The sequence below is a fragment of the Mustelus asterias genome, chromosome 13 (assembly GCF_964213995.1).
Source record: "Mustelus asterias chromosome 13, sMusAst1.hap1.1, whole genome shotgun sequence".
NCBI classification, from domain to species: Eukaryota; Metazoa; Chordata; class Chondrichthyes; order Carcharhiniformes; family Triakidae; genus Mustelus; species Mustelus asterias.
The window spans coordinates 950,524-978,367 of record NC_135813.1 but is presented as its reverse complement, the minus strand read 5'-3'; the positions used below and the strand labels follow the sequence as shown (position 1 = coordinate 978,367).

At 52.6% G+C, this 27,844-nt stretch overlaps 1 protein-coding gene across 4 annotated transcripts in view; it reads left to right on the top strand.

Moving 5' to 3' along the window:
• vav2 (vav 2 guanine nucleotide exchange factor) overlaps nt 1-24,755 on the top strand; it is a 230,026-nt gene extending 205,271 nt beyond the window's left edge. Inside the window, exons 24-28 of one of the 4 annotated variants that reach the window (XR_013499320.1) lie at nt 2,319-2,406; nt 6,083-6,206; nt 11,893-11,979; nt 12,548-12,742; nt 23,872-24,755. Coding sequence is in view for 3 of the 4 variants with exons in the window: in XM_078226123.1 (XP_078082249.1) it covers nt 2,319-2,406; nt 6,083-6,206; nt 11,893-11,979; nt 12,588-12,742; nt 23,872-23,919 (502 nt within the window). In the remaining variant the exon portion in view is untranslated. The remainder of the gene's footprint in view (nt 1-2,318; nt 2,407-6,082; nt 6,207-11,892; nt 11,980-12,547; nt 12,743-23,871) is intronic. The other 3 variants (XM_078226123.1, XM_078226124.1, XM_078226125.1) reach the window with 3 other exon arrangements.
• The last annotated feature ends 3,089 nt before the right edge of the window (nt 24,756-27,844 follow it).

Sequence of the window (27,844 nt, the reverse complement as noted above, 5' to 3'; positions counted from 1 at the left end):
CTCTGCAATGCCGTGCATTGCAGTCCCCATCCATGCATCCCTCACTTTCAGCCCCACTACTCAGGATCCCTCCCCCCCCCCGAATCAGTTTAAACCTCCCTGCATGGCCTTAGCAAATTTACCCCCCAGGATATTGGTCCCCTTCTGATTAAGGTGTAGACCATCCTTCTCATAGAGGTCACACCTTCCCCAGTACGAGCCCCAATTGCTTAAGTACCTGAACCCCTCCCTCCTGCACCATCCCCTCAGCCATGAATTCAAACCTTCCCTCTCCCTATTCCTCTCTAAACTATCCCGTGGTACAGGCAAGAGTCCAGAGATAACCACTCTGTCAGTCTTGGCCTTTAGTTTCCACCCCAACTCCATAAATCCCTGCCTAATATCCCCTTCCCCTATCCTCCCTATGTCGTGTGTCCCCACATGTACAATAACTTGTGGTTTATCTCCCTCCCCCCTAAGAGTCCTGAATACCCTGTCAGACACATCCCGGACCCCAGCCCCTGGTAGGCAACACACCAACCCTGAGTCCCTACCTTTAGTTCCGACCCTCCTATCTGTCTCCTTAATTGTGGAGTCCCCAATCACAAGGCCCAGTCTTTTACAGCCCCTAACCACCTGAGCTTTCTCACTCGGCTCACCCCCAGAGATCTGCTCTCTATGCTCAGTTGATTCCTCCTCAACTGTAGCCTCCAGCACCGAAAACCTATTATGGAGGGGAACCGCCCCAGGGGATTGTCTTCCCGATTGCTTCTTACCCCTCCTCCTGGCATTGACCCAAGCCTCATTTCTAGGAGTTACTATTTCTCTATAACTCCTATCAACTTCCACCTCCGCCTCCCGAATTATGCGGAGTTCCTCTACCTCCCCCTCCAGCTCCTTTACACGCTCCTCCAGAAGCTGCAATCTAATGCACTTCTTACAACTAAAATCTCCTGAAACACTACTGGATTTCCTCACCACATACATCCCACAGGAGATGCAGCATACTGCCTGAACTGCCATCCCTGAAGCCATTACCAGCAAGAAAAAAAGAAAACAAAAAACTTCCCCACACTTCCCCAACTGTCACTCTCCACTGCAGCCCGAGCAACACTCTCTCACTGAGACACCAACTGTCACACTCTACTGCAGCCCGAGCAGCACTCCCACACTGAGACACCAACTGTCACTTTGTATTGTACTCCAGCTGCCATTTAATTCCTGATTTCTACAGTTCCAACAGCACTGCCCTGTTCTTTCATTCTACTCCTCAACCAATAAAAAAATCCCATAAATCTTCTTGAGCACCTGACCTCTGCTACCTTCAGGGACCTGTGGATATATACTCTAACTTCCTCTGATCCCCTTCAGGGACCTGTGGATATATACTCTAACTTCCTCTGATCCCCTTCAGGGACCTGTGGATATATACTCTAACTTCCTCTGATCCCCTTCAGGGACCTGTGGATATATACTCTAACTTCCTCTGATCCCCTTCAGGGACCTGTGGATACACACTCTAACTTCCTCTGATCCCCTTCAGGGACCTGTGGATATTTACTCTAACTTCCTCTGATCCCCTTCAGGGACCTGTGGATATATACTCTAACTTCCTCTGATCCTTTACGGTTCTCAGTATCCCTTTCACTTATTGTGTGTTCCATTGCCTTGTTTGTCACCTCTTTGCCCACTGGACCAGTTCCTGCAGTCTACCATAGAATCCCTACAGTGCAGAAGGAGGCCATTTGGCCCATCGAGTCTGCACCAACCACAATCCCACCTGGGCCTATCTACAGCTTTCTTCCTATCAACTGCACAGCATATTTTGACATCAAGTTCAAACTTTTTAATCAAGTCTAAATCATTCACCATGAAAAGCAAAGGAGGCAGTACTGAGTGGTAGGGACCTCCACTGGAATCGGCCTTCACTTCCAAAAACACCCATTGACCATAATCCTTTGCTTCCTGCCATGAAGCCAGTTTTGAATCCAATTTGCCACTTTCCCTCAGACTCCACAAGCTTTTATTTACTGATCAGTCTGTCATGTGGAACCTTATCTGAAGCCTTTCCAAAATCTATGGAACTACATCAGATTCTCAAACCTCCTGACCCTCCTTGTTACATCCTTGAAACATTCAACCGAGTTAGTCAGACACAACCTTCCCATAAGAAATCTACAGCGACTGCCCTCGATCTATCTGGCCTTTAATAGACGGCGATTTCTATTGTTGCTCAGTCTAATGTACAATCTAATGTGTCACCTTTTTCTTATTGTCTAATGATTTTGTTGTTTGTTTTATTGACACTCAAACCCTGTAATGATGGCCTCTGCCCTCAGGTTTAATGACGAAGTGAAGCATATTAAAGTTGTTGAGAAGGACAATTGGATCCACATCACTGAGGCAAAGAAGTTTGAGAGTCTCCTGGTACGTTCCCTTATACTCTCTGTGAAATAGTGCTCATCGTGTCCTCCAGGTGCCTGTACCTCTTTGGCATTTTGGCCAAATGACCATTCAACCTGTCAGAGCCCAGAGCATATTCCCAGACCATTGTGGCGTCACAGTGAAGCTAGGTCTTGTCGTACAGGCTATTGGAGAGGGATTGGGAGCTGGAATCAAGCGGAAATCTCCCTTTACTGAAGCCGGGGAGTGGAAGAAATGTGGAGTTCCTGATGCTGCTGTTATTCAGGCTTTCAGCACAGATCAGGGCTGGAAGACAGGAGCTTCTAGTCGTGTGTACCTCACACACACACACTGGGCAGAGTAGTTAGTTATTTTGTGGGGGGGGGGGTGGGGGGAGGGAGGGAGTGGGGTAAGGGGAGTGGGGGCAAGAGTTGGGAGTGGGGGCGAGGGTTGGGAGTGGGGGCAGGGGGAGTGGGGGCAGGGAGGAGTGGGAGTGGGGCAGAGCTGGGTATTGTTGGTGTACACAGTAAGAGTTTTAACAACACCAGGTTAAAGTCCAACAGGTTTATTTGCTACCAAATAAACCTGTTGGACTTTAACCTGGTATTGTTAAAACTCTTACTGTGTTCACCCCAGTCCAACGCCGGCATCTCCACATATTGTCAGTGTACACAGGAAACTAACCTTGTGGCTTCAGACGATATTGCTGAATATCAGCCTGTGGATCATAGATTCATACAGCACAAAAGAGGCCCTTCAGCCCATCAAATCCACACTGACACATGAGAAACAACTGAACTCACACCTAATCCCATCTGCCAGCGCTTGGCCCAGAGCCCTGAATGTGATGATGAACCAAGTGCTCATCCAGGTACTTTTTAAAGAATGTGAGGCAACCCGCCCCCACCACCCTCCCAGGCTGATCTTCTCTGCTCCAACAAAAAGAAGCCAAGCCTACACAGCCTTTCTTCATAACTCAAATCCCAGGCAGCATCCTGGTGAATCTCCTCTGCACCCCCTCCAGTGCAATCACATCCTTCTGACAATGTGGTGACCAGAACTGCACACAGTGCTCCAGCTGTGGCCTCACCAAAGTTTTACACAACTCCAACATGACTTCCCTGCTTTCACTCCACCTCACTGTTACCCACCCGTCCAATCTGTGTGTCATCCACAAATTTACTAATCCTACCCCCCACATAGTCATCAATGTCATTTATATAAATGATGAACAATAGGGTGCCAACACAGATCCCTGTGGTACGCCACTGGACACTGGCTTCCAGTCACTAAAGCAGCCTTCTGACATCACCCTCTGTTTCCTACAACTGAGCCAATTTTAAATCCACTTTATCAAATTATCCTGTGTCCCGTGTGAATTTACCATCTTTACAAATCTCCCATGTGGGACCTTGTCAAAGGCTTTGCTGAAATCCATATAAACTACATCGACTGCACTACCCTCGTCCACACACCTGGTCACCTCCTCAAAAAATTCAATCAAATTTGTTAGTCTAACCTCCCTCTGACGAAGCCATGCTGACTCTCCCTGATCAAGCTTTGCCTCTCCAAGGGGAGAGAGATTCTCTCCTTCAGAAGTTTCTCCAATCGTTTCCCTACCACTCACTGGTCTGCAGTTTCCCTGGTTTATCTCTACAACCCTTCTTAAATAGCTGTTTAAATTAATTAATTGGCTGTTCTCCAGTCATCTGGCACCTCCCCCGTGGCCAGAGAGGAATTGAAAATTTGGGTCAGAGCCCCTGCAATCTCCTCCCTTGCCTCCCACAGCAGCCTGGGGCACAATTCATCCGGACCTGGAGATTTATCCACTTTTAAGGCTGCCAACGCCTCCAATACCTTGTCCTTCCCTGTGTCAATTTGCTCAAGAACCTCCCAGTCTCTCTCCCTGAATTCCACACCATCGTCCTCATTCTCTTGGGTGAAGACCGATGTGAAGTATTCATTCAACACTCTACCAATGTCCTCTGGCTCCACCCACAGATTTCCCCCTTGGTCCCTAATGGGCCCTACTCTTTCCCTGGTTATCCTCTTCCCATTGATATTCTTATAGAATATCTTGGGATTTTCCCTACTTTTACCAGCCAGAGCTTTTGCATATCCCCTCTTTGCGTTCCTAATTGCTTTCTTTAGCTCCACTCTACACTTTCTATACCTCACTAATGCCTCCACTGATTTGCTTCCCATGTACTTTTTAAAAGCCTTTCTCTTTCTTCTCATTGTATCCTGAATACAAGGATGAAGAATAGGAGGGCTCCAAGGACAGATCCTTGAGGGACGCCAGTGGCAACAGTGCAGGAGCAGGAAGAGAAGGCATTGGCAGAGATTAGATAGATAGGAATGGACCCCAGGTGAGAGCAGTCCCAGCCAGCTGGACAGCAGTGGAGCGGTGTTGGAGGCGGAGGATGTGGTCAATGTGTCACAAGCTGCAGACAGGATGAGGGGGGAAAGTTTCCCTTGTCCCAGTCACACAGGATCTCATTTGTGACTCTGATAAAAGCTGTTTTGATACTGTGTCAAGGCAGAAAGCTGATTGGAGGGATTCAAACACGGGGTTCTGGGAACGATGGGTACGGATTTGGGAAGCGACAACACATTCAAGGTGTTTGGGGAAGGAAGGAATGTTGGGAATGGGAACAGCACTTTGCAAGAACAGTGAGATCCCGGGGCTGCTTTTTGAGGATAAGAGAAGATTGAAACATGAGAGGGACGAGAATTGAAGAAAGAAAACCATGAAGACTATGGGCTAACGTGGGAGCAGGAGTGAGAGTGGGTGGTCAGCAGGTCAGTGAGGTTCAAGCTGAGGAATGAGTAGCGAGCCAGGCATGTTCGAATGGTGATCCAAACATTCATTCTTGGGAGGAGTTCTTTACCACCGTGGACAGAGTTTGAGAATCTGGGGAGAGAGTGTCAGGGACCAGGGTCAAAAGTTTCTCGATTTCTGTTAACTTTTAAAGTTTATTTATTATTAGTGTGTCACACGTAGTCGAGGCCGGTACAATTTTGTCTTTTAAAAAGCGTTTAGACAGTTACATGGGTACGATGGGTATAGAGGGATCATAGAAATCATAGAAACCCTACAGTGCAGAAGGAGGCCATTCAGCCCATCGAGTCTGCACCGACCACAATCCCGCCCAGGCCCTACCCCCACATATATTTACCCGCTAATCCCTCTAACCTACGCATCTCAGGGGCAATTTTTAGCATGGCCAATCAACCTAACCCGCACATCTTTGGACTGTGGGAGGAAACCGGAGCACCCGGAGGAAACCCACGCAGACACGAGGAGAATGTGCAAACTCCACACAGACAGTGACCCGAGCCGGGAATCGAACCCGGGACCCTGGAGCTGTGAAGCAGCAATGCTAACCACTGTGCTACCGTGCCGCCCTATGGGCCAAATGCGAGCAATTGAGATTAGCTTCAGGATTGACAAAAAGAGCGGCTTGGACAAGTTGGGCCGAAGGGCCTGTTTCCATGCTGTAAACCTCTACGACTCTAAGTAGGCTTCCATTAACACTGCAATGAAGTTACTGTGAAAATCCCCTAGTCGCCACACTCCGGTGCCTGTTTGGGTACACTGAGGGAGAATTTAGCACGGCAAATGCATCCTAACCAGCACGTCTTTTCATTCTGAATTCAAGTTATTGAATAATAATGGGTGGTTATTCTCTAATTTTAGGAGCTGGTAGAATATTACCAGACACACTCACTAAAAGAGAGCTTCAAACTGCTGGATACAGCTTTACGCTTTCCCTACAAACAGCGAGACAAAACTATTCAACGTTCAAACTCTCGGAATCCAGGTAAGCAGCTCATCATCACCAGTCAGCCTGTTAACCCTTTGTTAGTCACATTGAATCAGCAGGTAATGGACTAAAGACTTAACATGAGGGGTAAATAAGTAATGGGGAAGTAAAATAGCACAAGGGGTATGTAACAGAGAAAGAGAAGCAGCTTGGTAATTGATGGAAGGGAGTGAATCCTCTGGGGAATTCTAGCTGCAGTTGACGCCATTTCAGCAGTTATTACACATTTGCAGAGTCTACCTCTTATCATTCCAGGTTCTTACCCTGTAAGTGCCTCTCGACCTGTAAATATGGAAAGGAACATAAGGGGGCAATGTCTCCCTCTAGTGCAGCCTAACCTGCCTGTTTATGCTTCCTGGAGTAATGGGGGAATTCCCTTTGGGAAGCCCATTATCCTAATCTCATGGATGTAGCAGTAAGTGACCATACAAGAACCCCTTGGCACAACTCAGTTTCTGATCATCTCAAAGTGAAGACAATTTTCGGAAGAGCCAAAAAATGCTTTCACTCTGTTCTATAAATAGCACCTTCAGCTGGGGGGGGGGGGGGGGGGGGGGGGGGTCATTTTACAGGGCAGTGACTGGTTGCAATTCCATATTAAGTGACATACTCCACTCAGAAACAACAATCTCAAACTTAAATTACAGAACGAATGTAGGTTTGAGGAGAGAGCTAGCTAATATTGATTGAGTAAATAGACTAAAAGCTGCACTGGTGAATAAACAGCAGAAAAGATTTCAAAGAAATAATTGAAAATATTCCACAAAAATACATTCCATTTCTGTGGCTACTAGCGCAGGTCAGAGGCTGGGAATCCTGCAGCGAGTAACTCACCTCCTGGCACCCCCCCCAAAGCCTGTCCACCATCTACAAGGCACATTTGCCTGGATGGGAGCAGCTCCAACAACACTCAAGAAGCTCAACGCCAGCCAGGACAAAACAGCCAACATGACTGGTACCCCATCCACAAACATCCACTCCCTCCACCACTGACGCATATTGCAGCAGTGTGTACCATCTACAAGATGCACTGCAGCAACTCTTCGAGGTTCCTTAGACAGCACATTCCAACCCACAACTACCACCATCTAGAACGACAAGGGCAGCAGATACCTGGGAACACCAGCACCACCTGGAGGTTCCCCTCCGAGTCACTCACTGTGCTGATTTGGAAATGTATTACCGTTCCTTCACAGTCACTGGGTCCAAATCCTGGAACTCTCACCCTAACAGCACTGTGGGTGTACCTAGCAAAGAGGTGTGGCTTTTGCTACCAAATAAACCTGTTGGACTTTAACCTGGTGTTGTTAAACTTCTTACTGGGTGTACCTAACCTCAGAGACTGCAGCGGTTCAAGAAAGCAGCTCACCACCGCCTCCTCGATGGTAATTAGGAATGAGCTATAAATGGATGCCCACATCCCACAAATGAATTTTAAAAATGTTGCAGAGAATGGTAGTTAACCTGAAGATTGGGAGTGTTTTAGAAACTAGCAAAGAAACCCCCAAAAACTAGCCAGTAATATAAAAACAGATTGTAGGAGCTTTTGCTGGAAAATAAAAAGTAAGGGAGTACCAAATGTCTACATTTAGTCCTTCAGAGAGAGAGACAGGAAATGGTTACGGGAAATGAGGACCTGGCAGAGACATTAAAACAAATACTTTGTGCCTACCGACAGAGACAGAAGTTACATATCAGCAATGAAGGGCAACCCAGGGCTGATATAGAGGAAGTTCAGGTAATTAATATCAGCAAAGAAAAGGTTCTAGAGACATTTAAGGAACTAAAAGCCAAAAATTCTCATGACTTGCTGACTGAGCTCTCAACGCTGAAAGTGTGATATTTGCAGAGGTAAAGGATGTGTAAGTTTTACTTACACTTTTTTTACTCTTATGTGAGGAATAAAAGAATGACCAGGGTGAGGTTAGGGCCGGTCAAGGACAGTAGTGGGAACTTGTGTATGGAGTCAGTAGAGATAGGCGAGGTGATGAATGAATACTTTTCTTCAGTGTTCACCAAGGAGAGGGGCCATGTTTTTGAGGAAGAGAAGGTGTTACAGGCTAATAGGCTGGAGGAAATAGATGTTTGGAGGGAGGATGTCCTGGCAGTTTTGTATAAACTGAAGGTCGATAAGTCCCCTGGGCCTGATGAAATATATCCTAGGATTCTTTGGGAGGCAAGGGATGAGATTGCAGAGCCTTTGGCTTTGATCTTTGGGTCCTCACTGTCCACGGGGATGGTGCCAGAGGATTGGAGAGTGGCGAATGTTGTTCCTCTGTTTAAGAAAGGGAATAGAAATGACCCTGGTAATTATAGACCGGTTAGTCTTACTTCGGTGGTTGGTAAATTGATGGAAAAGGTCCTTAGGGATGGGATTTACGACCATTTAGAAAGATGCGGATTAATCCGCGATAGTCAGCACGGATTCGTGAAGGGCAAGTCGTGCCTCACAAATTTGATTGAATTTTTTGAGGAGGTAACTAAGTGTGTTGATGAAGGTAGGGCAATTGATGTCATATACATGGATTTTAGTAAGGCGTTTGATAAGGTCCCCCATGGTTGGCTTATGATGAAAGTGAGGATGTGTGGGATAGAGGGAAAGTTGGCCGATTGGATAGGTAACTGGCTATCTGATCGAAGACAGAGGGTGGTGTTGGATGGAAAATTTTCGGACTGGAGGCAGGTTGCTAGCGGAGTGCCACAGGGATCAGTGCTTGGTCCTCTGCTCTTTGTGATTTTTATTAATGACTTAGAGGAGGGGCTAGGGTGGATCAGTAAATTTGCTGATGACACCAAGATTGGTGGAGTAGTGGATGAGGTGGAGGGCTGTTGTAGGCTGCAAAGAGACATAGATAGGATGCAAAGCTGGGCTGAAAAATGGCAAATGGAGTTTAACCCTGATAAATGTGAGGTGATTCGTTTTGGTAGGACTAATTTAAATGTGGATTACGGGGTCAAAGGTAGGGTTCTGAAGACTGTGGAGGGACAGAGAGATCTTGGGGTCCATATCCACAGATCTCTAAAGGTTGCCACTCAAGTGGATAGAGCTGTGAAGAAGGCCTATAATGTGTTAGCTTTTATTATGTGGAGATGCCGGCGTTGGACTGGGGTAAGCACAGTAAGAAGTCTCACAACACCAGGTTAAAGTCCAAATAAACCTGTTGGACTTTAACCTGGTGTTGAGACTTCTTACTTAGCTTTTATTAACAGGGGGTTGGAGTTTAAGAGCCGTGGGATTATGCTGCAACTGTACAGGACCTTGGTGAGACCACATTTGGAATATTGTGTGCAGTTCTGGTCACCTCACTATAAGAAGGATGTGGAAGCGCTGGAAAGAGTGCAGAGGAGATTTACCAGGATGCTGCCTGGTTTGGAGGGTAGGTCTTATGAGGAAAGGTTGAGGGAGCTAGGGCTGTTCTCTCTGGAGTGGAGGAGGCTGAGGGGAGACTTAATAGAGGTTTATAAAATGATGAAGGGGATAGATAGAGTGAACGTTCAAAGACTATTTCCTCGGGTGGATGGAGCTATTACAAGGGGGCATAACTATAGGGTTTGTGTTGGGAGATATAGGAAGGATATCAGAGGTAGGTTCTTTACGCAGAGAGTGGTTGGGGTGTGGAATGGACTGCCTGCAGTGATAGTGGAGTCAGACACTTGAGGAACATTTAATCGGTTATTGGATAGGCACATGGAGCACACCAGGATGACAGGGAGTGGGATAGCTTGATCTTGGTTTCAGATAAAGCTCGGCACAACATCGTGGGCTGAAGGGCCTGTTCTGTGCTGTACTGTTCTATGTTCTATGTAAGTTAGGGTTTCCCTAAATTTCCAGGATTCTGGCAGAATGGAAGTCAGCAAATGTAACCCCACTATTCAAGAAAGGAAGGTGAGAGAAAACGGGAAACTACAGATCCGTTCGCCTGGTATAAGTCATTGGAAAAAGGCTGGGATCTATTAATAAGGAAGTCTTAACAAAGCACTTAGAAAATCACATTATGATCAGAAAAGGTCAGTGTGGTTTTACAAGAGGAAAATTGTGTTTGTCAAATTTATTAGAGTTTTCTGAGGATGTAACTAGCAGGATAAAGGAATGAGGAATCAGTCGATGTGGTATAATTGATTTTCCAAAAGGCATTCGATAATTCCAAATGAAAGATGAATATGCAAGATCAGGGCTCGGTGCTGTGGGTGATGTGTTAGCATGGACCTAGGATTGGTTAATAGACAAGAAGGAGAGATTAAGGGTAAGTGGGGCAATTTTGAGTTGGCAGGCAGTGACTGAGGGAATGCTGCAAGGATGTTTGCTGGAACCTCAGCTCTTTACAATCTATATCAATTAGGCAAGGAGATAGAAATTAATGTATTTAAGTTTGTTGATAGTTCAAAGCTGGGTGGAATGTAAGCTGTGAGGAAGACAGAGATATAGACAGGTTAGATGGCAGATGGAGTATAATGTGGGCAAGTTTGAGTTTATGAGAATGGGAAAGCAGATTTATTTTAAAGGAATGAAGCTTGTAAATGTTGGTTTCAGGGAGACTTTGTGTGCACTGCTAAAAAGAACACAAAATTAGCAAGCAGGTACAGTGAGCAATTAAAAAGGTAAATTGAATGTTGGTCTTTATTGCAAGGGGATTGGAGTAGAAGAATAAACCAGTCTGATGACAGTTGTACAAGATTTCGGCAAAACCTCACCTGGAGGTTTTGATTTTCATATTTAACAAAAGATGTATTTGCATTGAGGCTATGCCACGAAGCTTTACGAAATACATCCCGAAGATGAAAGCATTGTGCTATGACTTAGCCTGTCTATATCTTTTTGTAGCCTCTTTGTGTCTTCCTCACAGCTTACATTCCACCCAGCTTTGAGCAGTCAATAACCTTTCTCTTTGGCTAATTAATTGATATAGATTGTAACTAGCTGAGGTCCCAGCAAACATCTTGCAGCATTCCCTGAGTCACAGCCTGCCAACTTAAAAATGCTCCACTTACCTTTAATCTCTCCTTCCCGTCTGTTAACCAACCCTAGATACAACCTCACTGAACCTACAGGATTCTGAGGGGGTTTCACAGGCTGGACGCTGAGAGATTGTTTCCGCTGGTCGGGGAATCTAAAACACGGTATCAGGATAAAGGGCCAATCATTGAGGAGAAATTTCTTCACTCAAAGGTTGTGAATTTTTGGAATTCTCTACCCCAGAGGGTTGGAGATGTTCCGTCATTGAATAAATTTTAGGCTGGAATGGACAGATTATGGGTTGCTCAGACAATTAAGGGATATGGGGAGTAGGCAGAAAAGTAGAGTCCAAGTCAAAGCTCATCCATGATCATCCTGAATGGTGGAGCAGGTTCAGCAGTCCATCTGGTCTACTCCTGCTCTTATGTCTCATGTTCTTATGGTGCAAGTTTGTTTCCTGTGTCAACTAACACGACTCCAGTAACATCTCCTGTACCTCTTCACAGATACGATGCAGCCTCTCTTTCTCACCATTGTGAGATATTCCTGATGTTTTGTGATATAACAATCATTTTACTCAAATATGATACCTCTGTTTTAATGAGAGATTTCATTTCTGCAAATTATTGCTGCGTTGTCCTTTGTATTTTAATATTGCTCGGTATGATTTTCTTGTTTAAATATTTCTTTATGTACTGACTGTTCCTCTCTTTCTAACCTCTCCTGCAGCATCTTCCTCCTCTTCCTACAACTTTGCTTTTCTTAGTCCTCAGGGCTTCAGTGTTGCATCTCAGAACTCTGCTCCTTTTTGGTCAGGTACAACTGCCTTTACTTCCTTCTCGGACTCTGTTAAAGCCCCTCAGTGTGGCCCAGCTTCACAACCCCAACATGTAGGGCTAAAACCAGAAACTTCAATAAACTATTGGTTAGGGAGGCCCATTCCTCTGCACCAAAAACACTGAAACACTAAGTGTAAGGTTGAGAGAAAAATTTCACAAGTGTGAGGTAAAAGTGGTCTCTGTGTCAGGCTCCATTGTAACTGCACTGTCAGGGAAAGACAGAGAGTCCGGCTCAGGTACAACCCCTCTGTGTCTCACAGTGGAGTATGTTCTGAAGCGCTGTCACTGCTGTGAACACAAGGGAAATCCGATTCAGTAAGAGAATTGATTTTCAAAAGGAGTAGGAACCTGTTATTTCAGCAGGTGTTATATTTCGCTGCTCCTTCAGTCAAGGTCAAAAAGCAGCTTGTGAAAGATTTGATTCCGTTGCAATCATGATGTGAGCTGGTCAGGAATGTCGTCCAGAATCGCAGACGCTCGGGCATGAGTAGAAAAAACTAAAAATCTCAGAAGATTCAGCTTTAATTGTTTCTTGTTGTTTTCAGAGCTTATCTTTGCTAAAGATTAGTTTGTGTCTCTGGACAGTGTTTAACCCTCGACCCATTGGCATGGCAACAGCGCGATATAACTTTGCAGCTCGCGACATGCGTGAACTATCACTTCGAGAAGGAGATACAGTGAAAATCTACAGCAAGATCGGAGGAGACCAGGGCTGGTGGAAGGGAGAAGCCAATGGAAAGGTGAATGCTGGAATGCAACAGGAATTCCAAAGTGTTCTAGTCCAGAAAGAGCCCTTCACACAATGAATCCAGTCTAATCCCACTCTCCCCCTCACTCCCCGCACCCTTTAATATCCCACCCAGTCTAATCCCACTCTCCCCCTCACTCCCCGCACCCTTTAATATCCCACCCAGTCTAATCCCACTCTCCCCCTCACTCCCCGCACCCTTTAATATCCCACCAGTCTAATCCCACTCTCCCCCTCACTCCCCGCACCCTTTAATATCCCACCCAGTCTAATCCCACTCTCCCCCTCACTCCCCGCACCCTTTAATATCCCACCCAGTCTAATCCCACTCTCCCCCTCACTCCCCGCACCCTTTAATATCCCACCCAGTCTAATCCCACTCTCCCCCTCACTCCCTGCATCCTTTAATACCCCACCCAGTGTAATCCCACTCTCCCCCTCACTCCCCGCACCCTTTATTATCCCACCCAGTCTAATCCCACTCCCCCCTCACTCCCCGCACCCTCTAATATCCCACCCAGTCTAATCCCACTCTCCCCCTCACTCCCTGCACCCTTTAATATCCCACCCAGTCTAATCCCACTCTCCCCCTCACTCCCCGCACCCTTTAATATCCCACCCAGTCTAATCCCACTCTCCACTCCCCGCACCCTTTAATATCCCACCCAGTCTAATCCCACTCCCCCTCACTCCCTGCACCCTTTAATATCCCACTCAGTCTAATCCCACTCTCCCCCTCACTCCCCGCACCCTTTAATATGCCACCCAGTCCAATCCCACTCTCCCCCTCACTCCCCGCACCCTTTAATATCCCACCCAGTCTAATCCCACTCCCCCCTCACTCCCCACACCCTTTAATATCCCACCCAGTCTAATCCCACTCCCCCCTCACTCCCTGCACCCTTTACTATCCCACCCAGTCTAATCCCACTCCCCCCTCACTCCCTGCACCCTTTACTATCCCACCCAGTCTAATCCCACTCCCCCCTCACTCCCTGCACCCTTTACTATCCCACCCAGTCTAATCCCACTCCCCCCTCACTCCCTGCACCCTTTACTATCCCACCCAGTCTAATCCTACAGTTGATAAGGCTGCAGGACAGGCATGTGCCTGTAAAAAGGAAGGATGGGAAAGGTAGGATTCAAGAGCCGTGGATAACCAGGGAAATTGAGGATCTGATCAAAAACAAAAGAGAGGCGTACGTTAGGTCCAGGCAACTGAAAACAGATGGAGCTCTGGAGGAATACAGAGAGAGTAGGAAAGAACTCAAACGGGGAGTTAGAAGGGCAAAAAGAGGTCACGAGATGTTCTTGGCAGGCAGGGTTAAGGAGAATCCTAAGGCATTTTATTCATATGTTAGGAACAAAAGAGTTGTCAGGGAAAAAGTTGGACCTCTCAGGGACAAAGGAGGGGAATTATGCTTAGAACCCAAGGGAATAGGGGAGATCCTAAATGAATACTTTGCATCGGTATTCACAAAGGAGAGGGACTTGTTGACTGGGAGTGTCTCAGAGGGAGGTGTTGACCCGTTAGAGAGAATCTCCATTACAAGGGAGGAAATGTTAGGTTTTTTAGGGAACATTAAAACTGACAAATCCCCAGGGCCTGATGGCATCTATCCTCGACTGCTCAGGGAGACAAGAGATGTAATTGCTGGGCCTCTGACGGAAATCTTTGTCTCTTCATTGGACACAGGGGAGGTCCCTGAGGATTGGAGGAAAGCGAATGTGGTACCGTTATTTAAGAAGGGTAGCAGGGATAACCCAGGAAATTATAGGCCGGTGAGCTTGATGTCCGTGGTAGGGAAGTTGTTGGAGAGGATTCCTAGAGACAGGATGGATGTGCATTTAGAACAAAACAATCTCATTAGTGACAGACAGCATGGTTTTGTAAGAGGGAGGTCGTGCCTTACAAATTTGGTGGAGTTTTTTGAGGAAGTGACAAAAACGGTTGACGAAGGAAGGGCCGTGGATGTCATCTATATGGATTTCAGTAAGGCATTTGACAAAGTCCCTCATGGCAGATTGGTTACGAAGGTTAAGGCTCATGGGATACAAGGAGAGGTGGCTAGATGGGTAGAAAACGGGCTTGGCCACAAGAAGAAGTTTAACAACACCAGGTTAAAGTCCCAACAGGTTTATTTGGTAGCAAAAGCCACATAAGCTTTCGGAGCCCCAAGCCCCTTCTTCAGGTGAGTGGGAATTCTGTTCACAAACAGGGCATATAAAGACACAAACTCAATTTACATGAATAATGGTTGGAATGCGAATACTTACAGCTAATCAAGTCTTTAAGATACAAACAATGTGAGTGGAGAGAGCATCAAGACAGGCTAAAAAGATGTGTATTGTCTCCAGACAAGACAGCCAGTGAAACTCTGCAGGTCCAGGCAACTGTGGGGGTTACAAATAGTGTGACATGAACCCAATATCCCGGTTGAGGCCGTCCTCATGTGTGCGGAACTTGGCTATCAGTCTCTGCTCAGCGACTCTGCGCTGTCGTGTGTCGCGAAGGCCGCCTTGGAGAACACTTACCTGAATATCAGAGACCGAATGCCCGTGACCACTGAAGTGCTCCCCAACAGGAAGAGAACAGTCTTGCCTGGTGATTGTCGAGCGGTGTTCATTCATCCGTTGTCGCAGCGTCTGCATAGTCTCCCCAATGTACCATGCCTCGGGACGTCCTTTGCACATGAGGACGGCCTCACATGTGCTGTACTGTTCTCACTCGCGGGCACTCACTCGCGGGCACTCACTCGCGGGCACTCACTCGCGGGCACTCACTCGCGCGCACTCATTCGCGAGCGCACTCATGCGCGCGCTCTCACACATGCACTCGCGTACTCACTCGCGCACGCACTCACATGCGCACTCGTGCATGCACTCTCACATGCGCACTCATGCACGCACTCACTCACTCGCGCGCGCACTCACTCGGGCGCGAACTCACTCGCGCGCACACTCACTCGGGCGCACACTCACATGCGCACTCGTGCATGCACTCTCACACGCGCACTCATACACGCACTCACTCGCGCGCGCACTCACACGCGCGCGCACTCACTCGCGCGCGCACTCACACGCGCGCGCACTCACTCGCCCGCGCACTCACTCACCTGCGCACTCACTCGCACGTGCACTCACTCGCCCGCACACTCACTCGCGGGCACTCACTCGCGGGCACTCACTCGCGGGCACTCACTCGCGGGCACTCACTCGCCCGCGCACTCACTCGCCCGCGCACTCACACGCCCGCGCACTCACTCGCCCGCGCACTCACTCGCACGTGCACTCACTCGCCCGCACACTCACTCGCGCGCGCGTTCACTCGCCCGCGCGCTCACTCGCGCGCACACTCTCGCGCGCACGCGCACTCACGCACTCACTCACTCGCGCGCGCACTCACTCGCGCGCGCACTCACTCGCGCGCGCACTCACTCGCGCGCGCACTCACTCGCGCGCGCATTCACTTGAGCGCGCACTCACTCGCACGTGCGGCACTCACTCGCACGTGCGGCACTCACGTGCGTGCACTCACCCGCGTGCGCACTCTCTCACGTGCGCGCACTCACCCGCGTGCGCACTCACTCACGTGCGCGCACTCGCGGGCACTCACTCGCGTGCACTCACTCGCGGGCACTCACTCGCGGGCGCTCACTCGCGGGCGCTCACTCGCGGGCGCTCACTCGCGCGTGCTCACTCGCCCGCGCGCTCACTCGCCCGCGCGCTCACTCGCCCGCGCGCTCACTCGCCCGCGCGCTCACTCGCCCGCGCGCTCACTCGCCCGCGCGCTCACTCGCCTGCGCACTCACATGCGCACTCGTGCATGCACTCTCACATGCGCACTCACTCGCCCGCGCGCACACTCACTCGGGCGCACACTCACTCGGGCGCACACTCACATGCGCACTTGTGCATGCACTCTCACACGCGCACTCATACACGCACTCACTCGCGCGCGCACTCACACGCGCGCGCACTCACTCGCCCGCGCACTCACTCGCACGTGCACTCACTCGCCCGCACACTCACTCGCGCGCGCGCGTTCACTCGCCCGCGCGCTCACTCGCGCGCACACTCTCGCGCGCACGCGCACTCACTCACGCGCGCGCACTCACTCGCGCGGGCGCTCACTCGCGGGCGCTCACTCGCGGGCACTCACTCGCGCGCACTCACTCGCGCGCGCACTCACACGCGCGCGCACTCACTCGCCCGCGCACTCACTCACCTGCGCACTCACTCGCACGTGCACTCACTCGCCCGCACACTCACTCGCGGGCACTCACTCGCGGGCACTCACTCACGGGCACTCACTCGCCCGCGCACTCACTCGCCCGCGCACTCACACGCCCGCGCACTCACTCGCCCGCGCACTCACTCGCCCGCACACTCACTCGCGCGCGCGTTCACTCGCCCGCGCGCTCACTCGCGCGCACACTCTCGCGCGCACGCGCACTCACGCACTCACTCACTCGCGCGCGCACTCACTCGCGCGCGCACTCACTCGCGCGCGCACTCACTCGCGCGCGCACTCACTCACGCGCGCACTCACTCGCGCGCGCACTCACTCGCGCGCGCATTCACTTGAGCGCGCATTCACTTGAGCGCGCACTCACTCGCACGTGCGGCACTCACTCGCACGTGCGGCACTCACGTGCGCGCACTCACCCGCGTGCGCACTCTCTCACGTGCGCGCACTCACCCGCGTGCGCACTCACTCACGTGCGCGCACTCGCGGGCACTCACTCGCGTGCACTCACTCGCGGGCACTCACTCGCGGGCGCTCACTCGCGGGCGCTCACTCGCGCGTGCTCACTCCCGCGCGCTCACTCGCACGCGCGCTCACTCGCCCGCGCGCTCACTCGCCCGCGCGCTCACTCGCCCGCGCGCTCACTCGCCCGCGCGCTCACTCGCCCGCGCGCTCACTCGCCCGCGCGCTCACTCGCCCGCGCGCTCACTCGCCCGCGCGCTCACTCGCCCGCGCGCTCACTCGCCTGCGCACTCACATGCGCACTCGTGCATGCACTCACACATGCGCACTCACTCGCCCGCGCGCACACTCACTCGGGCGCACACTCACTCGGGCGCACACTCACATGCGCACTTGTGCATGCACTCTCACACGCGCACTCATACACGCACTCACTCGCGCGCGCACTCACACGCGCGCGCACTCACTCGCCCGCGCACTCACTCGCACGTGCACTCACTCGCCCGCACACTCACTCGCGCGCGCGCGTTCACTCGCCCGCGCGCTCACTCGCGCGCACACTCTCGCGCGCACGCGCACTCACTCACTCACGCGCGCGCACTCACTCGCGCGGGCGCTCACTCGCGGGCGCTCACTCGCGGGCACTCACTCGCGGGCACTCACTCGCGGGCACTCACTCGCCCGCGCACTCACTCGCTCGCGCACTCACTCGCCCGCGCACTCACTCGCGTGCGCACTCACTCGCGGGCACTCACTCGCGGGCACTCACTCGCCCGCGCACTCACTCGCCCGCGCACTCACTCGCGCGCGCACTCACTCGCCCGCGCACTCACTCGCCCGCGCACTCACTCACTCGCGCGCGCACTCACTCGCGGGCACTCACTCGCGGGCACTCACTCGCGCGCGCACTCACTCGCGCGCGCACTCACTCGCGCGGGCACTCACCCGCGGGCACTCACTCGCCCGCGCACTCACTCGCCCGCGCACTCACTCGCGCGCGCACTCACTCGCCCGCGCACTCACTCGCCCGCGCACTCACTCGCGCGCGCACTCACTCGCCCGCGCACTCACTCGCCCGCGCACTCACTCGCGCGCGCACTCACTCGCGGGCACTCGCGGGCACTCACTCGCGCGCGCACTCACTCGCGCGTGCACTCACTCGCGCGGGCACTCACTCGCGGGCACTCACTCGCCCGCGCACTCACTCGCCCGCGCACTCACTCGCCCGCGCACTCACTCGCCCGCGCACTCACTCGCCCGCGCACTCACTCGCCCGCGCACTCACTCGCCCGCGCACTCACTCGCCCGCGCACTCACTCGCCCGCGCACTCACTCACTCGCGCGCGCACTCACTCGCGCGCGCACTCACACGCGCGCGCACTCACTCGCGCGCGCACTCACTTGCGGGCGCTCACTCGCGCGCACTCACTCGCGCGCACTCACTCGCGCGCACTCACTCGCGCGCACTCACTCGCGCGCACTCACTCGCGCGCACTCACTCTCATGCGCACTCGTGCATGCACTCACACGTGCACGCACTCACTCGCGTGCACTCGTGCATGCACTCACTCGTGCATGCACTCACTCGCGCATGCACTCACTCGTGCACGCACTCACTCGTGCACTCACATGCGCACTTGTGCACGCACTCACTTGTGCACGCACTCACTCGCGCATGCACTCGTGCACTCACATCCGCACTTGTGCACGCACTCACTTGTGCATGCACTCACTCGCGCATGCTCTCACTTGTGCACGCACTCACTTGTGCACGCACTCACTTGTGCACGCACTCACTCGTGCACGCACTCACTTGTGCACGCACTCACTCGTGCACGCACTCACTCGCGTGCGCGCACTCACTCGCGTGCGCGCACTCACTCGCGTGCGCGCACTCACTCGCGTGCGCGCACTCACTCGCGTGCGCGCACTCACTCGCGCGCGCACTCACACGCGCGCGCACTCACTCGCCCGCGCACTCACTCACCTGCGCACTCACTCGCACGTGCACTCACTCGCCCGCACACTCACTCGCGGGCACTCACTCGCGGGCACTCACTCGCGGGCACTCACTCGCGGGCACTCACTCGCCCGCGCACTCACTCGCCCGCGCACTCACACGCCCGCGCACTCACTCGCCCGCGCACTCACTCGCACGTGCACTCACTCGCCCGCACACTCACTCGCGCGCGCGTTCACTCGCCCGCGCGCTCACTCGCGCGCACACTCTCGCGCGCACGCGCACTCACGCACTCACTCACTCGCGCGCGCACTCACTCGCGCGCGCACTCACTCGCGCGCGCACTCACTCGCGCGCGCACTCACTCGCGCGCGCACTCACTCGCGCGCGCACTCACTCGCGCGCGCATTCACTTGAGCGCGCACTCACTCGCACGTGCGGCACTCACTCGCACGTGCGGCACTCACGTGCGCGCACTCACCCGCGTGCGCACTCTCTCACGTGCGCGCACTCACCCGCGTGCGCACTCACTCACGTGCGCGCACTCGCGGGCACTCACTCGCGTGCACTCACTCGCGGGCACTCACTCGCGGGCGCTCACTCGCGGGCGCTCACTCGCGCGTGCTCACTCCCGCGCGCTCACTCGCCCGCGCGCTCACTCGCCCGCGCGCTCACTCGCCCGCGCGCTCACTCGCCCGCGCGCTCACTCGCCCGCGCGCTCACTCGCCTGCGCACTCACATGCGCACTCGTGCATGCACTCTCACATGCGCACTCACTCGCCCGCGCGCACACTCACTCGGGCGCACACTCACTCGGGCGCACACTCACATGCGCACTTGTGCATGCACTCTCACACGCGCACTCATACACGCACTCACTCGCGCGCGCACTCACACGCGCGCGCACTCACTCGCCCGCGCACTCACTCGCACGTGCACTCACTCGCCCGCACACTCACTCGCGCGCGCGCGTTCACTCGCCCGCTTGCTCACTCGCGCGCACACTCTCGCGCGCACGCGCACTCACTCACGCGCGCGCACTCACTCGCGCGGGCGCTCACTCGCGGGCGCTCACTCGCGGGCACTCACTCGCGCGCACTCACTCGCGCGCGCACTCACACGCGCGCGCACTCACTCGCCCGCGCACTCACTCACCTGCGCACTCACTCGCACGTGCACTCACTCGCCCGCACACTCACTCGCGGGCACTCACTCGCGGGCACTCACTCGCGGGCACTCACTCGCCCGCGCACTCACTCGCCCGCGCACACACACGCCCGCGCACTCACTCGCCCGCGCACTCACTCGCCCGCACACTCACTCGCGCGCGCGTTCACTCGCCCGCGCGCTCACTCGCGCGCACACTCTCGCGCGCACGCGCACTCACGGACTCACTCACTCGCGCGCGCACTCACTCGCGCGCGCACTCACTCGCGCGCGCACTCACTCGCGCGCGCACTCACTCGCGCGCGCACTCACTCGCGCGCGCACTCACTCGCGCGCGCACTCACTCGCGCGCGCACTCACTCGCGCGCGCATTCACTTGAGCGCGCACTCACTCGCACGTGCGGCACTCACTCGCACGTGCGGCACTCACGTGCGCGCACTCACCCGCGTGCGCACTCTCTCACGTGCGCGCACTCACCCGCGTGCGCACTCACTCACGTGCGCGCACTCGCGGGCACTCACTCGCGTGCACTCACTCGCGGGCACTCACTCGCGGGCGCTCACTCGCGGGCGCTCACTCGCGCGTGCTCACTCCCGCGCGCTCACTCGCACGCGCGCTCACTCGCCCGCGCGCTCACTCGCCCGCGCGCTCACTCGCCCGCGCGCTCACTCGCCCGCGCGCTCACTCGCCCGCGCGCTCACTCGCCCGCGCGCTCACTCGCCCGCGCGCTCACTCGCCCGCGCGCTCACTCGCCCGCGCGCTCACTCGCCCGCGCGCTCACTCGCCCGCGCGCTCACTCGCCTGCGCACTCACATGCGCACTCGTGCATGCACTCACACATGCGCACTCACTCGCCCGCGCGCACACTCACTCGGGCGCACACTCACTCGGGCGCACACTCACATGCGCACTTGTGCATGCACTCTCACACGCGCACTCATACACGCACTCACTCGCGCGCGCACTCACACGCGCGCGCACTCACTCGCCCGCGCACTCACTCGCACGTGCACTCACTCGCCCGCACACTCACTCGCGCGCGCGCGTTCACTCGCCCGCGCGCTCACTCGCGCGCACACTCTCGCGCGCACGCGCACTCACTCACTCACGCGCGCGCACTCACTCGCGCGGGCGCTCACTCGCGGGCGCTCACTCGCGGGCACTCACTCGCGGGCACTCACTCGCGGGCACTCACTCGCCCGCGCACTCACTCGCTCGCGCACTCACTCGCCCGCGCACTCACTCGCGTGCGCACTCACTCGCGGGCACTCACTCGCGGGCACTCACTCGCCCGCGCACTCACTCGCCCGCGCACTCACTCGCGCGCGCACTCACTCGCCCGCGCACTCACTCGCCCGCGCACTCACTCACTCGCGCGCGCACTCACTCGCGGGCACTCACTCGCGGGCACTCACTCGCGCGCGCACTCACTCGCGCGCGCACTCACTCGCGCGGGCACTCACCCGCGGGCACTCACTCGCCCGCGCACTCACTCGCCCGCGCACTCACTCGCGCGCGCACTCACTCGCCCGCGCACTCACTCGCCCGCGCACTCACTCGCGCGCGCACTCACTCGCCCGCGCACTCACTCGCCCGCGCACTCACTCGCGCGCGCACTCACTCGCGGGCACTCGCGGGCACTCACTCGCGCGCGCACTCACTCGCGCGTGCACTCACTCGCGCGGGCACTCACTCGCGGGCACTCACTCGCCCGCGCACTCACTCGCCCGCGCACTCACTCGCCCGCGCACTCACTCGCCCGCGCACTCACTCGCCCGCGCACTCACTCGCCCGCGCACTCACTCGCCCGCGCACTCACTCGCCCGCGCACTCACTCGCCCGCGCACTCACTCACTCGCGCGCGCACTCACTCGCGCGCGCACTCACACGCGCGCGCACTCACTCGCGCGCGCACTCACTTGCGGGCGCTCACTCGCGGGCGCTCACTCGCGCGCACTCACTCGCGCGCACTCACTCGCGCGCACTCACTCGCGCGCACTCACTCGCGCGCACTCACTCGCGCGCACTCACTCTCATGCGCACTCGTGCATGCACTCACACGTGCACGCACTCACTCGCGTGCACTCGTGCATGCACTCACTCGTGCATGCACTCACTCGCGCATGCACTCACTCGTGCACGCACTCACTCGTGCACTCACATGCGCACTTGTGCACGCACTCACTTGTGCACGCACTCACTCGCGCATGCACTCGTGCACTCACATCCGCACTTGTGCACGCACTCACTTGTGCATGCACTCACTCGCGCATGCTCTCACTTGTGCACGCACTCACTTGTGCACGCACTCACTTGTGCACGCACTCACTCGTGCACGCACTCACTTGTGCACGCACTCACTCGTGCACGCACTCACTCGCGTGCGCGCACTCACTCGCGTGCGCGCACTCACTCGCGTGCGCGCACTCACTCGCGTGCGCGCACTCACTCGCGTGCGCGCACTCACTCGCGTGCGCGCACTCACTCGCGCGCGCGCACGAACTCACGCGCGCACGAACTCACTTGCACGCCGCACGCACTCACTTGCACGCTGCACGCACTCACTCGCACACACTCACGCGCGCACGTACTCACTCACTCTCACGCGCGCACATACTTGCGCGCATCACTCACTTGCACGCACGCACGCACATACATAGAACAGTAGAGCACAGTACAGGCTCTTCGGCCCACGATGTTGTGCCGAACCTTTTCCGAAACCAAGATCAAGCTATCCCACTCCCTATCATCTTGGTGTGCTCCATGAGCCTATCCAATAATTGCTTGAAAGTTCCTAAAGTGTCCGACTCCACTATCACAACAGGCAGTCCATTCCACACCCCAACCACTCTCTGAGTAAAGAACCTACCTCGGACATCCCTCCTATATCTCCCGCCATGAACCCTATAGTTATGCCCCCTTGTAATAGCTCCATCCACCCGAGGAAATAGTCTCTGAACGTCCACTTTATCTATCCCCTTCATCATCTTATAAACTTCTATTAAGTCGCCAAAGTATACATGTATACTCCTCTTGTGTTTGACTACGATCTTGTCCTGACACAATGCCCACAGACAGCCAATATCAAGAGGTTGTTGTTGTACACGGGCACAAACTCTGTCAATTCCACAGGAACCTGGTTTCATTGGCGATGGGTCCAGCTGGCAAGACTGGAGTTGACCTCCTGAATCCAGGCTGCTGATTGGCTCCTTGGTTGCATGTCTAGTGATTCCTGTCAATGATTGAGAGATAATTTGTGATTTGTTCTTTTCCCATTGACAGATTGGCTGGTTTCCTTCAACATATGTTGATGAGGAAGGAATGCCGTGATTGGTCGATGGAACATCACCCACTCTGCTGGAAGCCATTAATTTTGCACACCTGAAATTCAGGACCCCGATAACTCCTTGCTTCTCCAAGGCTGACGGCAAATAACTATTCATCATTCTTACTGCTTTTTACTAATGACTCTTTGAATAATTCTCAGATTGATTCTCACCAGATTCCCTCTGTTGTATATAAATTCCTTTTTCAGAACAACCAATCAGAACCAGAAATAATTTTTAGTAGTGTGTGCAGGGTTGTGTGTGTGGGTATTGGAGAAGATGGGGGAGAATGTGTTTGTATATGAGCTGTGCATGGGGGTGTATGTGCGTTGTGCATCTGTCTGCTCCAATGAGAATCCTTTCTAAAAATCATTTGTAATTATTTTACCACGTAGCAATGCTACAATGTATGTGAATATTTTAAGAAATGTTTTTAGGCTGATGCCAGTGTATATATTTGGGTTCATTGTGGGTTAAATGGAATTATAGTTAAAATTATCACGCAATTTGTTTAGAAATGATTTGAAAATGTAAATTGGTACAATGTTTTGCACTGGCTAACATGCAGAAAGCAGATGGTTTGGAGAGACTGGGAGAACCTCTGTTGCTGCTTGAAGAAAGAAACCAAGACAAGAATATTAATACAAATCGCTGTCCTGATCAGAGAAGCCAATTAGACAGTGATTGTGACGCAGACTGTAAGCTTCACACAACAACAAATAAAAACAACTGTTTCTTTTCATGTTCTGAATGTTGTGATTGGGCAAAAGCTTCTAACCTTTCAACATGAGAATAATGGGGCCGGAAATGAGGATTTTGTCACAATTACCAGTATCTGTGCACATCTTAAAGTGTTGACTCTGATCACGGCTGTGCCATTGTTCAGGAGGTACTGAGGCTAACTTTAATACTCAACAATTAGTCAAAGACCAAAGCATGTCAGAGCTGAAGACAACTCTCCAGCTTAGTACCACATACAGAAGATTAATATACAAGTGAGGGGCTCATGGATTTCGGGGTGATGTATTAGCATGGATAGGGGTTTGGTTAATGGACAGGAAGCAGAGAGCAGGAATAACTGGGGCATTTTCGATGGCAGGCTGTGGCTAGTGGAGCTCCACAGGAATCAGTGCTGGGGCCTCAGCTATTTACATCTTTATTGATGATTTAGACAAAGAGACAGAGAATAATGTATCTAAGTTTGCTGATGATACAATAGGTGGGAATGTAGGCTGTGAGGAGATACATGCCTGGGCAACAAGGTGACATTTGGATAAGGGAAAAATCATTCACTTTGGTCAAAAGAATAGAAACAGAATGTTTTTAAAAGATGTAAAACCTGGAATACTATCTTCAATTTTGGTCTCCATATTGAAGGAAGGATATATTTGCATTGGAGATATTGGTACAGTGAGGGATCACTAGATTGGTCCCTGCAGTAAAGGAGTTGTGCTATAGTGAGGGCTGAGGAAATTAAGTCGATATTCTCTGGGGTTTAAAAGAGAACACAGAAAGAAGTCTCACAACACCAGGTTAAAGTCCAACAGGTTTATTTGGTAGCAAATACCATCAAAAGATGGTATTTCGAATGCAAACCAACACAAACCTCATTGCCTTTGCTTACGCAACCAGTTCAGAGTCCCAAAACATCATAGAAACTAGAATCAGGAGGAGGCCATTCAGCCCTTCGAGCCTGCCCCACCATTCATTATGATCATGACTGATCAGCGAATTCAATATCCTGATTCCCTCCTTACCTCCCATATCCCTCGATCCCTCTAGCCCCTAGAGCTAATCTAATTTCTTCTTGAAGTCAGACAACGTTTTGGCCTCAACTACTTTGTGTGGGAGTGAATTCCACATATTCCACAAATAAAGATGGTATATCTCCTGGTAAAAGAGAGTCAATCTCATTGAAACATTTAAGATTCTGAAGGGGCTGATAGACTGGACACCAAGCGATTGTTTCCCCTGGTCAGCATTCCAGAACACAGTGGCACAGACTCAGGGTCAATCGTTTAGGATTCACAAGAGAAATTTCTTTATTCAGAGAGTTGTGAGCTTTTGGAATTCTCTACCCAGAGGGCTGTGGATGCTCCATTCTGGAATCTGTTTAAGGATGAGGTAGACAGAATTTAGGAACCAAAGTTCATTAAAAGGAAAAGGGTCAGGGAGAAAGTGAGCCTTCTGGTTGGGCCTGAAGACACACATGGAGTTGAGAAGGTGTGCAGTGGAATACATTCTCTCTGACAAAGTCTGAGTAATTCAACCTTCTGAAAAAGGTTACTTTGTTTTGACATTTTGACAATTTGCTGCAATTGTATAGGGTGATGGTGAGGCCACACCTGGAGTATTGTGCGCAGTTTTGGTATCCTTATCTGAGAACGGATGTCTTTGCTATAGAAGGAGCGCAGCGAAGGTTTACCAGGCTGATTCCTGGGATGGCAGGTCTGAGATATGAGGAGAGACTAAGTCAGTTTGGATTATATTCACTGGAGTTTAGAAGAGCGAGAGGGGATCTCATAGAAACTTATAAAATTCTGACAGGGTAGATTCAGAAAGAATGTTCCCAATGGTGGGAAAGTCCAGAACTTAAGGATAAGGGGTAAACCTTTTAGAACAGAGGTGAGGAGAAATTTCTTCACCCAGACGGGGAATGTGTGGAATTCACTCCCACACAAAGTAGTTGAGGCCAAAACGTCTGACTTCAAGAGGAAATTAGATTAGCTCTAGGGGCTAAAGGGATCGAGGGATATGGGAGGTAAGGAGGGAATCAGGATATTGAATTCGCTGATCAGTCATGATCTTAATGAATGGTGGGGCAGGCTCGAAGGGCTGAATGGCCTCCTCCTGATTCTAGTTTCTATGATGTTTTGGGACTCTGAACTGGTTGCGTAAGCAAAGGCAATGAGGTTTGTGTTGGTTTGCATTCGATGTAAAGTTTACCCCCAAATCCTGCCCAGCTGTCTGAGGAGATTACCGGAATTAATTTATCGTGGCAACAGAATGGAGCTCGGATTTGGGATTAAATCAAGATCGAAAAAGGAAGTCTCTAAAAAGAGAGAGGAAGCAGCTGAACAGCAGAGTGTCGAGAAAAGGAGGATTGGAGAGGGTGATTGCCGATAAGAAGAAAGAATGTTCATCGTTGGGGGAAAAGCACTGAACTGGACTTGACGACTGTTACATTTGCAGCTTTGATTTGATCGAATATATATAGAGTATTAAAAGTGTGAAACTCGAGGTTTTGAAAAATGAAGCTATCTTTTCATATTGTTGGTTCATTTTTTAAGGGAGAAGGTGTGACGATACTGTGCCTTTAAGAAATGTATTTTTTCTCATGTTTCTTGTAAGGGGCATGTTTAAAATTCCACGTGAATTTACACGGTGCCAATTTGTCTACACCAGGCAGCTCACATGCTGAGAATGAAGCCAAATGATTGATTTCAGCGAGGAATGTTTTAATCTGAGTTATTGCATTTTTGTTTGTTTTTGGTTTTTCCTGTGGGTTTTCAGAGTAGGGTTTTGATTAGGATGATTGACGGGGCGGAGTCTTGTGAATGGGTGAAGCTAAGCTTGCAGGGAAAATGCACCATTCTCTTTGATTTTAAAACAGTCAGTTTCTGCCTGGTCCTGAGAGAAGCAGGAGGTGTCTTTCTGTCTCTCTCTCTCTGGAGGCTACTGTTTGGGGCTCTCACGAGAACACAAGAAATAGAAGCAAGAGTAGGCCACCAGGAGCCCTTCAAACCTACCCCTCCATTCAATACAATCAAGGCTGACCTATGCTAGCCTCAAATCTTTTTCTGTGCCATTTCCCCATAGCCCTCTAATCCTCGATCCATCCAATATTTATCCATCTCCACTTTAAATACTTCTAATGATCCAGCCTCCACCATCCTTTAGGGCAGAGAATTTTGGAGATTCCCTGCCCT